This window comes from Schistocerca nitens, chromosome 2 (assembly GCF_023898315.1).
Source record: "Schistocerca nitens isolate TAMUIC-IGC-003100 chromosome 2, iqSchNite1.1, whole genome shotgun sequence".
Lineage (NCBI taxonomy): Eukaryota > Metazoa > Arthropoda > Insecta > Orthoptera > Acrididae > Schistocerca > Schistocerca nitens.
The window spans coordinates 292,077,072-292,090,258 of NC_064615.1; the positions used below are offsets into that span (position 1 = coordinate 292,077,072).

General features: G+C 40.1%; 1 protein-coding gene across 1 annotated transcript in view; it reads left to right on the top strand.

The window, feature by feature from the left end:
• LOC126234993 (dynein beta chain, ciliary-like) overlaps nt 1–13,187 on the top strand; it is a 732,993-nt gene that overhangs the window by 701,835 nt on the left and 17,971 nt on the right. Inside the window, exons 48-49 of the mRNA XM_049943730.1 lie at nt 651–833; nt 9,398–9,571. Of these exons, the coding sequence (XP_049799687.1) occupies nt 651–833; nt 9,398–9,571 (357 nt within the window). The remainder of the gene's footprint in view (nt 1–650; nt 834–9,397; nt 9,572–13,187) is intronic.

Below are 13,187 nucleotides of genomic sequence, written 5' to 3' on the forward strand. Positions count from 1 at the left end.
CCCTCACACAGCTCTACTTCTGCCAGTACCTCGTCTCCTACTTTCCAAAATTTACACACACACTCCTGCGAACCTTGCAGAACTAGTACTCCTGAAAGAAAGGATATTGCGGAGACATGGCTTAGCCACAGCCTACGGGGATGTTTCCGGAATGAGATTTTCACTCTGCAGCGGAGTGTGTGCTCATATGAAACTTCCTGGCAAATTGAAACTGTGCCAGACCGAGACTCGAACTCGGGACCTTTGCCTTTCGTGGGCAAGTGCTCTACCAACTGAGCTACCCAAGCACGACTGATATGGAACTTCATGGCAGACTCGAACTCGGGACCGAGTTTTAATCTGCCAGGAAGTTTCAATGTTATTATTTATTTGCATACCTTTTAGTTTTTGCACAGGACATCATGGTACACATAATCCAAAGCCTCACTGAAATGTCACCAAAACAAAGTCAAGAATAATAAATTCTGATGAAAAGTACATAGACATGAAGTCATCTTTTGTACCATGTATAAGTAATTAATGTACATACATTTTGGTCAAAATATACTCATTTTGATGTTTTCCATTTGTACTTCTTCATTGTTACACAGACGCTTTACATTAAAGCTTTGATAACAAGTTATCATTGTGCATTTTTGTTCCCTGTGCAGGTTAAGCAGGTTCTCGATGATATATTAGACAAACTACCTGAAGGCTTTAACATAGCTGAAATCATGGCTAAAGTAGAAGAGAGAACACCATATATAATAGTTGCATTCCAAGAATGTGAAAGAATGAATATTCTGTCGTCAGAAATGAAGCAATCTCTGAGGGAACTGGATCTTGGACTTAAGGTGAGGTAGTATAATTAAACACATTCACTGATGTGTTATAATGCAGTGTCCCAGTTTTATTGCACAGTATTATCATACCAGAAGATCACAAATACCATATGTATCCCAGTTCTAAGATCCCTTCTTTGTGAGACGTAGCTGCAGAAATGTGCTTGAGTTTAAAATTTGCAGACACTTTTTATGTATGCGCATGGTACATACGCCTCGGAAAACTGAGAAAACCCAGGAATTTTTTCATCCGGGAGGAAACAGGGAAAATACCCGGGAATTTTAGAATTTTTCATTGTTTTAGTTTTCAGTGAAATTTTTGTAATTTTGACTCTAACAAAGAATTTTACTCTATCATGCTACTGCAGGCTGCAGCAACAAAACATAAATGAGAGGAAAAAACTGAAATAAAACATAAGCTGCAAAGGAATTGTGCCACCACAACAAAATACAGTGCACATTCAAGCGTCTGCCAACAGCAAAATGTGTCAAAGACGAGCATTGTGCAATGCTTCATAACAAGAATGTGATTCTTATGGGCATGATGACACAATTAATTACATTCGTTTGAGCAGTTGCTAGTGGGCTCATGCACATGTGCAGTTGAGTCGCATATGAGCAGTACCTTCTCCTATTTCTGGCTACTTGATGTGCAGCTGTTAGCTGGATCAGCAGTAGTAATAAGTAGCCAGATGCTGCCCAGGAAAATATTTCTGGTGTGCCCAAGCTGCCAGATTCATGTGTGCGCAGAGCAGTCTGAGTTGTAATTTGGGGTGGTGGGGGGTAGTAGGTAATCTCCACGTGACCCCTGTTTACGTTAGTGATTTTGCTGTTTTCTCTTCATTTACAGCTCTCACACCAAATGAAAATAAAACATATTTCTGTGCCAGGAGCTATCAAGTGAATTAAAATACATTCATTTAATTACAGTAGGTTAAAAAACGTTATTAGTTTCGGTTGCCCAAATGTATTTTATTTCCACCTTTTTTGCAGTCAAGCATTAATCGCCTCGCGGAACAGTGACGTTATTTTGGTCAATTTGCTAAAGAAATTTGGCTTTTATTAATCATTTCCACAGAGGCAGTCAATTTATTTGAAACAAAGTGTTTCATCCCACTCTATTGGCAAGTTTCAAATGTTTGCTGAATTTCAAGTGCATGAGATGAAACAGTACTGGTACTCCAAGAAAGTTTGATTCCCAAAACCACCCTGAAAAGCTTCAATATCAGATTGGGGCTTACTTCTTTATGAATCTGGACTTACAATGTGTACTTCAAGCCAAATTATGCATTTTAGTATGGTTTACGAAATTCCAATGATCTTGGAGTATCCTCTGATGTCCTGTTTCATTTATGATGTAATATAATGTCTCTTAATGCTATACATGTACAAACATGTAGGCTTCCTATGTCATCTTAGCTGCCCACACACAGTAACAATTGTTTTCTGGTACTCTCTGACAACTGCTGAAATGAATTGTGACAGGTCACAGGAAATGTTGTTAATGTAGGTTTGAAAAGCATTACTTTCAAAGTAAATTTCATTTTATGTAGGATGAATTATGTTACGTTTGAGAATGTGCTTTGAATTTCTTAAATCACAGAGTGTTTGACTCTCATTTAAAACTTAATACTCTGAGGGCCAGCCACTTGTAAGAATTTTATGCCCAGAAGACCAGACATTTACGTTATTATTAAAAAATTTTGTGGCACATTTATGTGATGCATCTTAAAGTGTAACACATTCAAAAAAGACTAATATTATATATGAAACTTTAGCTTTTCTTGTAGCTACACTATCTACTCGTATATTAATTTAAACCATCAAATTTTCCTATTTGCATGTTTGGGCTACTTAACAGTGATGTTTGTATTGGCTAACTACATCAAGTGTCCTATGCTCTGAATATCTGTTATCATCGCCTGGCGACATCATATGACATGAGCAATGATTGGCTTACAAAAGTGCATTGCAGTCTTGATTTCAATGTTTCGAAAACTAACACGCTGTGCTTGGTGGAATTCGAATATAATACGGAAATATGCAACCTACATGTTGCTGCACATCAAACCTCTTTCGTAAAAAAACTGCCTAGAAGATCTATGCTGGTGCATCAAACCTTATCTATTCAATGGATTTATAAGTTTTACAGTTCTGATGGAAAGTATATTGTCCCTTTACAAAGAAAAATTGTATTTTCACCTGGGGGAAAAAGTATATTTTTAACTGGGAAAAAATCCAGGAATTTTTTCATTGCTCATGCATGCATCCTGATGCATTCATGATTGACAGACCTATGCAGAGCACACTGCTCTCTTTGCTGCTGGTTGAGTCTGAAGTATTTTCATTGATTGGTGCAGTTTAGGACTGCATGAAATAAATACATTCTGTACACTCAGGTAGTGTAACACTCATCTCAACACATTGTCAGTTGAGTTTTACATTTGTCTAGCATCTTGTTGATACAAGCAACATGTGACATTTCAAATGACAATGAGCATCGTATAGCAATAAAACAAATCAATGTTCTCCATGAATGAACATGATTGGTAAACTTGTGCAAATGATCAGGCCTAATTTCATTGTTTGTGTATGAGAATAATTGCTGCAGCAGCAGTATTTCTTTAGGATCTTTGGTGTACATTATCTCAAAATAAATAAATAAATAATTTAGGGAACATCTTCACAGCAGGTTGCATGTCGTAGGGGATTGGGTAAGCTATGTTTTGGAACTAACAAATTGTAGTCCTAGCTCTGTATGTTCCAAAGAATCCTACAGCCTTTACTATGAACTGAAAACATACATCTCAGTCACGTTCATTTCTGTATTCCAAGTAAATGAGTGAATAAGGCTGTGCCTGTGCTTTTTCACCAGGAAAGAACCCCAACTTCATTTATACCTCAAGTCTTTCCCCACAAGAAAATTTAAAAAAATCTTTTCAGTTGTATATCATGCTTCTGGCTCACCTGACTTCACTGCCAGGTCCCCCCTCCCTCCTGCCCCCCCCCCTTCCCCCTCTCCCCTTTCCTCACATGATGAAGGGTGTATGAATATTATACTGAGAATGACAAAAGATTTAACTTTCTGTACTAAATAATTAATCAGAAAAATATGGAAGACATTAGATTGCAGACACTCTTATTATTAAAGGTAAAAAATTGTTGTTGCACAATGATAAAAAAGGGAGTACTTACTTAGATTTGATCAGATTTACTTTCATTGCAAATGTTCCATAGTGAAGAGGCCCTACAGGAAATAAGACATGTCAGAAAAACAATATTACATGAGAAATGTTTACAACTAAAACAAATAAGCTAATGGACCCTCCACAGGTTCCAAGTGGAATGATCATATGTTGTTGTTGTTTTTGTTGTACTAAGATTGCTTTAATGCACTGAATTTAAAATTAAAAAAAAAAGTTTTATTTATTTATAAGGTAATAAACATATAATAGAACTACTACAATACTTATTTACAATGAACACATTACTGCACTGAAATGGTGCAGAAGTTAAATTTTATCAGTTGGTTCTGCTGAGAAATTCATCAATGGAGTTGAAGGAGTTGGCCACGAATAAACCCTTTGGGCTTGTCTTAAACTGAATTTCGTTGGTTGTTAAGCTTTTTATGGCTGCTGGCAAGTTATTAAAAATGTGTATTCCTGAATAATGCACACCTCTTTGTTCAAGAGTAAGTGACTTTAAATGTTGTGAATATTATTCCTATTTCTAGTATTGATTCCATGAATGGAGCTGTTGGTTTGAAAAAGTGATATATTTTTAATGGCAAATATCCTTAAAGAATAAATAGCTTGGGAAGCAGTAGTTTAGTATCCCTAGTTCCATAAACAGGTATTTTCAGGATGTTCTTGAGTTCACACCACATATAACTCTTATTGCACATTTTTGTGCCCAGAAAACTTTAGCTTGGCTTGATGAATTACCCCAAAAAATAATACCATATGACATTATGGAATGAAAATAAGAATAGTATGCCAACTTTTTCATTTTTATATCCCCTATGTCTGACAGAATTCGCATTGCAAATAGAGATTTGTTTAGACTCTTCAGCAGTTCTGTGGTGTGCTCCTCCCAGTTGAATTTATTATCAAGCTGTAATCCCAAGAATTTAACACTGACCACTCTTCTATCTGTTTGTCATCATATGTTAGGCATATACATGTGGGACACCCCTTACAAGTTCTGAACTGCATGTAGTATTTACTCGAATCTAAGCCGGACTTTTTTTCCGGTTTTTGTAATCCAAAAAACCGCCTGCGGCTTAGAATCGAGTGCAAAGCAAGCGGAAGTTCTGAAAAATGTTGATAGGTGCCGCCACAACTAACTTTTTTTTTTTTTCTTTATTGTGATTTTAAAACCTGTGGAACAGGTAGGCTGGCAGCAGCACAATACGCCGCTCTTCAGCCGAAGAGAGTACAATGATACAAACAGAGAAGATACATCACTTGGAAAAACAGCGGGAAAAAACAGTAGACACATGAACATAAAAAAACAGGAAGCCATTCACACTCGATGACAATCCACACTACGAACTGTTGACACGACGCACAAACACTGAAGAAGACGATGGCACTGGTGAACGATGGAGTGTGACGGTGAACACTGAACACTAAACATGACGGCACACACGAAACACTGATGGCGGTGATCTCCAGCACGCGAATGTCCACTTAGCGTGTGCGAGTCCAGGGACCTGCCAAGAGGGGAACGGGGGTGAGGTGGGGGAGAGGGGAGAAAATGGATGCCAATGGCTGAGGAGATGGGGGCAGGAGGAGAGGGACAGGGGAGGGGAAGCCCGGGGGAGGAGGGGGGAGAAATGGAGGAGGGAGGGAAAAGGGAGAGAAGGGAGGGAGGGTGCCCAGAGGAGCAAGCACAGGAGGAGGGCGGGAGGATCAAAGTTGGTAGGAGGGGTAGATGGAGGGGAGGAGGGCATCATCAGGGAGGGAGAGCTGGCGGAAGCCACCTTGGGAGAGGGTAAGGAGGGTGGAGAGATGGAGACCGGGTGGGACGTGCGAATACAGGCGCGGCAGCGGGCGGGGGTGGGAGAGGATCGGGGAGACGAGCGGGTGAGGAGGATCGAGTTTGCGGGAGGTGTACAGGATCCGTATCCTTTCAAGGAAAAGGAGGAGGTGGGGGAAGGGGATGAGATCGTACAGGATCCGCGTGGGGGAGGGGAGACGGATGCGATAGGCGAGGCTGAGAGCATGACATTAAAGGATTTGGAGGGATTTATAAAAGGTAGCGGGGGCGGAGATCCAAGCCGGATGGGCATAACAAAGGATAGGGCGGATGAGGGATTTATAGGTGTGGAGGATGGTGGAGGGGTCCAGACCCCACGTACGGCCGGAGAGGAGCTTGAGGAGCCTGAGTCGGGAGAGTGCCTTGGCTTGGATTGTCCGGAGGTGGGGAGTCCAGGAGAGGCGGCGGTCGAGGGTGACGCCAAGGTACTTAAGGGTGGGAGTGAGGGCGATAGGACGGCCATAGATGGTGAGATAGAAATCAAGGAGGCGGAAGGAAGGGGTGGTTTTGCCTACAATGATCGCCTGGGTTTTGGAGGGATTGACCTTGAGCAACCACTGGTTGCACCAAGCGGTGAACCGGTCAAGATGGGATTGGAGAAGGTGTTGGGAGCGCTGTAGGGTGGGGGCAAGGGCAAGGAAGGCGGTGTCATTGCCAAACTGGAGAAGGTGGACGGGGGCTGACGGCGGCGGCATGTCCGCCGTGTACAAAAGGTACAGAAGGGGGGAGAGGACAGAGCCTTGGGGTACACCGGCAGAGGGGAAAAAGGTGTAGGAATCTGTGTTATGGATGGTGACATAGGAAGGACGGCGGGAGAGAAAGGAGCCGATCAGACGGACGTAGTTAATGGGAAGGGCGAAGGTTTGGAGCTTGAAGAGGAGACCGGAATGCCATACGTGGTCATAAGCACGTTCGAGGTCCAGGGAGAGGAAGATTGCGGAGCGACGGGAATTAAGCTGTTCGGAAAGGAGACGAGTGAGGTGAAGGAGAAGGTCGTCGGAAGAGAAGGACGGCCGAAAGCCACACTGGGTAACGGGAAGGAGGCGGTGCTGGCGGAGATGCTGGTGGATGCGTCGGGTGAGGATAGATTCCAGGACCTTGCTGAAGACCGAGGTAAGGCTGATGGGACGGTAGGAGGAGACGGCGGACGGCGGTTTGCCAGGTTTAAGGAACATGAGGATACGGGGGGTTTTCCACAGGTTGGGGTAGTAACCGGTGGACAGGACTACATTGTAGAGCCTGGCCAGGGTGGAGAGGAAAGAGACAGGAGCTTCACGAAGGTGACGGTAGGTGACACGATCATGACCAGGAGCGGTGTTGCGTTTTGTGTGGGGTGTAACAATGAGATCCTGTGTAGAGATAGGGGCATTGAGTTCCGTGTGTGCAATGTTGTCCAAGTACTGGAAACCAGGAGCGAGGGGAGGGACAGAGGTGTCAGTGCGATCGCTGATATCCGGGAAGAGGGAGTAATCGAACTGGGGATCATCGGGGATGGAAAATACATCGGAGAGGTAGGAGGCAAAGTGATTGGCCTTACTAAGGGTGTCAGGGAAAGGGTGATCATCATGGAGAAGAGGATAACAATCAGTTTGGCTTTCGAAAGGGGAAGAACACAACCAGGGCCATCTTGGAAATCATTGACCAAACCTTAACAGCTTTTGAAAATAATAACATGGTATCACTGGTATTATGTGACCTAAGCAAAGCTTTCGATTGCATTCCTGTTGACATACTACTGGGGAAACTAGAGTTTTATGGGGTGAGAGGGAGCACTTTATCTGTGATAAATTCTTATTTAAGTAACCGAAAACAATTCGTTTCAGTCAGAAATTTAAATTCTTTCATCATGGAAATAAGCACAGGTGTACCACAAGGGTCTATCCTTGGACCCTTCTTCTTCATTGTCGCTATTAATGATTTACCTAAAAATATAGCTCACCCTGTTGTGTGTTATGCTGACGATACAACACTACTTACCACACATCAGAACATTTCAGATCTGAATAACCTAACAAAAGAAACACTAGATAAGGCCCTGGACTGGTTTGCAGCCAATAAGCTCCTATGCAACCCTGACAAAGCACAACAACTTTTAATGGGAACATCAAATGAAGTAGGCAATAAGTCGGTAAAACTCTTAGGTATTCACATTGACTCAAAACTATATTGGGAGGAACATGTCAATCATGTATGTGAAAAAATATCTCAGGTGGCATACCTTCTCTTGAAACTAAGGGAGGTAGTGAGCTTGGAGTACCTCAGGTTGACATACTTTGGGCTATTCCAGTCACATATTTCATATGGTCTGATTATATGGGGGCACTTCCCTCACATCAAAAACGTATTGAAATTACAAAAAAAAGTCATACGTATAATATGTAAAAGAGGTCATAGGGAGCACTGTCGTCCTCTTTTTTCCAGACTCAGAATACTTACAATTTATACATCTATGTGTCTGTACTCTATATTAAGAATAATATTTCAGAATTTATTGCCAGAAGGGAAATACACGAACACAACACCAGGGCTAACGGTAATTTAGACATACCGCGCCACAGATTAGCGAGAACAGGAAATTCCCACAAAGTTAACCCACTCAAAATGTTCAATAAACTGCCAATTCATGTTCAGTCTATGGATACAAATTCTTTTAAAATTAAGTGGTACAGCTGGCTGTCAGATCATCCATTCTATGACATTAAAGAATTCTTTGAGATGTCTGAGGAGAATATAAACATTTAAAAGTTGTCTGTAGTTAAACATATTATTTTGTGCTGTGGTTAATCGTGTGTAATTACAAAGTTTATACTATAAACAATAAAATACCTTATTACATTAGATTATAAGATAGCTTGTTGCATTAGCTTTTAAAAGCTATCCTTTGTAATTTGGTACACTGCCATGCTTCAAATGTATTTATAATGTATTGACAGAAGTTTATTTTGTTATTCTGTATGTACTAGTACATCTTGTATGACGAAGCCAATATCATTGTAAAATGATCTATGATGAATAAAATTCTTGAAAAAATTCTTGAAATTCTATTCCAAATTTTTTCTGTATTTTTAGTATCTGTCCTTTGTTAGCCAAGTTTCCTCAAGAAACAAAACCATATCTAATAATAGATTCAAAATAACTTGTATGTGCTGCTTTTAGTGTGTCAGTGTCAGTTGTAAGTGACAGTATTTGCACTGCAAATGCAAAGCTACTCATTTGGTTAGCTGGGTACTGAGTGCGATTCTGCCAACTCAGATTTTATCCATATTTAATCCTTAGAATTTGACTGAGTCAGTTTATTCTATTTCTTTGTTGTTGTGAATTATCTTAATCTGCTCACACTTTGGCTGGTGCTGATGTGCACCATATGAGTCTTAGATTGAAATCTAATTCAGATTTAGTAACTGACCAGATGCCCTTTGCCTTATTTTAATGGTAGCTCTTTCAATTTAAGTCTCTGTATATGCTTAATGCTTGTAGTTTCAAGTTAATCTGATAATTGGTGATTTCTCGATTATTGTAAGTAACTAAATTTTCAGGGTGAACTGACTATAACAACAGATATGGAGGAATTGGAAGCATCTCTTTTTATGGATCAGGTCCCAGCAAGGTGGACAAAACTTGCTTATCCATCCATGATGACATTAGGTCCTTGGTTTGCTGATTTTTTGCTAAGGCTACGTGAACTAGAAGGGTGGTCAACTGATTTCCAGGTATGGTAGCTCTCAGTTAATATATCTAACTCAGCAGAATTTGTGGGAATAGCCATTTTATTTTTGTAGCCTCTGTTATAAAAGTACTAAACAATGAAACATCACTATAATCTCAGTAGCAGCTAAAGCTTGGCCCTTCCTGTTGCAGTCATGCATTATTGTTGCACAGTCCTCATCACCTAGTAAATTGGATCGTAACAGATTGCAGGCAACAGAGAGGAGTAAATGATATTCTCAGCTGGGACAACAAAACTTAAACAATTTCTTACTATATGAAATGCATAAAAAATGTTTCGTAGCACCTGCATGTCTGTGAGCATTCATGGGCTTGTATTCAAGGGAAACAGGAAACATAAGAATAAGCCTTATCAAAGCAAAAAAGTTGCTGTTAATAAAACAAAATTTTACCAAAAAAACAGTCTGCTTAAAGGTGCATATCTGTGAAATAAAAATTTGCAGCTGGCTGACATTCAGGACTGCGTTGCCCCATGCCTAAATCATAACATGTTTTGATTCTCTTTGGTGAGCTGCTCATGAGGTGGCCAAGATGTTGCTGCTAAAGGCCTTCCCTCTCTTCGACAGCGGCCTTGCCAGCAGTCATATGGTGTGTATAAAGGGGGGGGGGGGGGTTTGCTGAGACAACAATCTGGAAGTTTGATTTAGTTTGTCAGTTAGTAGTTACTTCTTCCATGAATCATATTTGCATTAAAGGTTAGTGTAAATATAAACAATATAGGAAAAGATAGATTGGTATGTGCTCTAAAGTGGACAAGTTAGGTTGCATACAGGCACAATTAAAAGACACTTACATAAAGCTTTTGGCCACAGCGTTAATCAGCAAAAGACAGGTGCAAACACCATTCACATACACAAGCATGTACATCTCATATGCACATGACTGCCAACTCTGGCAGCTTGGGCCAGAATGCGATATCACGTAGGATGGAGCAGAAATAATCTGCCTTTTCTTACATTGTTGATATACCTACCTGAGTTCCCATTGTCTGAGAATAAGTATAAATATAAGATTGATACACACACACACACACACACAAAACAATGAAAACAATCAATTATTTACAGTACAATGTAATAGGATAGATAAAAAAATCTACTCTCCAAGCATGGCAAGCTTTCAGAGCCAGTGGTTCCTTCTTAAGACAGAAGGTTGAAGGGGAAGGAAGGTGGGTGAAGGAAAAGGACTAGAGAGGTCTAGGAAAATGGATAGATTTTCTGAAAGTCACCCTTAACTGCAGTTCTGGGTGACTTTTCCAAAATCTACCACTTTTCCTTAGTGCAATGAGTACTTCTTGCCTAAATGTGGAGTTACCCCAGAATATTATCCCATAAGACATCAGTGAATGGAAATATGTAAAATGTAGAAACTTACTGACTTCTAAGTCCCCAAAGTTTGCAATCATTCTTATGGCAAAAGTAGGCAAACATAAATGTTTTAGCAGATCTACTATGTTTTTTTTCCACTTTAAACATTTTCATCAACATGCACAACTCAGAACTTAGAATTTTGTACACCTTTTATTATTTCTTGTTGGTGTACTAGGTTAATTTTGACGGGACAAAAATGCATGAGCTCTGTATTTTCAAAATTTAATGTTATCCCATTTTTGCAGAGCTGGTCTGTAACTTTTGCAGAAACATCAGTTACTATTCTGTTGCTTCTTCATTTAGTTCTACAACTGTACTTGTATCATCTGCCAACAGGACTAATTCTACATCCTGATTCAAATAAAATGGTAGATCGCATAGAGAAAGAACAGTAGTGGACCAGTGATCAAACCTTGTGGGACCCACTCTGAATTTCACCTCATTCAAAGGATGTACCATACCTCTTTGTATTACTAGAAGATACTAAGGAAACTTTCTGCATTCTTTTTCTTAAATAAGAACTAAACCAGGCATGTTTTAAACTACATAGAGCACAAAAACTTCACTTCCCTAATAAAATATTATGATTGACAAGAACAAATGCCTTTGATAAGTCACTGGAGATCCCAACTGGTGATATTTTGTCATTTAAAGATTTTATTATATGCTCAATAAATGTATAAATAGCTGATTCAGTAGAGTGACCCTTCTGAAGTCTAAACTGTGATTGACTAAGTATCTCATTGCTACACAAGTGGATAACAACCCTGGAGTACATCACCTTCTCAAAAATTTAGAAAATAATGAAATGTGGGACACCAAGCATTAGTTGTAACTGTGAAGTTTCCGTTCTTTAATGATGTACTACATGAGTGACTAAGAACATTACATATTATAGGGCCACACATTTGCAGTGTCCTGTTGGAGGTGATGTCCACCTCATATGAACTTTAATTTGTTAGGGTGATGATGATCTTCCATACCTCTGATGGGGATGTAAGATTAATTTTTGTTTAATATATCACAAGCATTGGGATTATGTGAGTGGATACCCAGGCCATTGTATTTGGTTGATTCGTGCCTCGTGAAGGAAGGTTTCAGTTCACATGGTGAGTGCCATTTGCTCTTATACTGTCATCTTGTAAGATTGAAATCCCAACTGGTGATATTTTATTATTTAAAGATTTGACCATCCTCTGAAGGGCCTATGTTGTTGGTAGTCTGTTTCATTGTGTAGGTCTTCTATTTTATGACCTGTGACCTTGAGGTCATCTGAATGTCTAACTGTATGCTCTAATGGTAAAAGTATGGAGATCTGGTATACTTCCTGTTTCTCTTTGTCTATTAGGTAACTGTCTATGTCTATATTTAGCTTAGGAACTATGTAAAAGTCAGGATGAACATGGGCATTGTTAGGGAAGACAAATTAATTTGACTTGTACTGTTATCATTTCAAAATGACGTTCTTCATTCTTTAATTAAATAACTTTAACATTGCACTCCAGTAAACAAGATCCCAGGCCAAAGACTTGTCTGGAGATGCCCTGGACAGCAGTGGGATACCAACTAGACTGTTGCCCGCCATATGGCTCAACAACCAGGAGTGATGGTCTGGGGTGCTATTTCTTTTCATAATAGGACCCCTTTGGTTGTCATCCACAACACTCTTACACCACATTGTAAGTTGATGATATTCTATGTGCCGTTTTGTTGCCCTTCTGGCAATCAATCCTGGGCTTACATTTTGGCAAGATAATGCCTGCCTGCAAATGACAAAAGTTTCTATTGCTTGTCTTCTCACTTGCCAAACCCTACCTTGTCTAGCATGGCTGCTGGATCTCTCCCCAATTCTAAACATTCGGAGCATTATGAGCATGGCCCACCAACCAGCTCAGGATTTTGACAATCTGACACACCAATTGGACAGAATATGGAATGACATCCCCCAAGAGAACAGGCAGCAACTCTATCAATCAGTACCAAGCCCAATAACTGGTTGCATAAAGGCCAGAGGTGCACCAAAATCTTATTGACTTGCTCAATTTGTGAAACACTCTCTCTTAAATAAATCATCCAATTTTTCTGAAATTGTAATCATTTGTTTATCTGTACATGCTGTCCCATTCAGATAATTCCTTCATGGTGTGTCTTGTTTTGTGTGTGTGTGTGTGTGTGTGTATGTGAATGACAGGAAGGACGAGTAACCTTCATTGTGCACAGAAAGTTACAC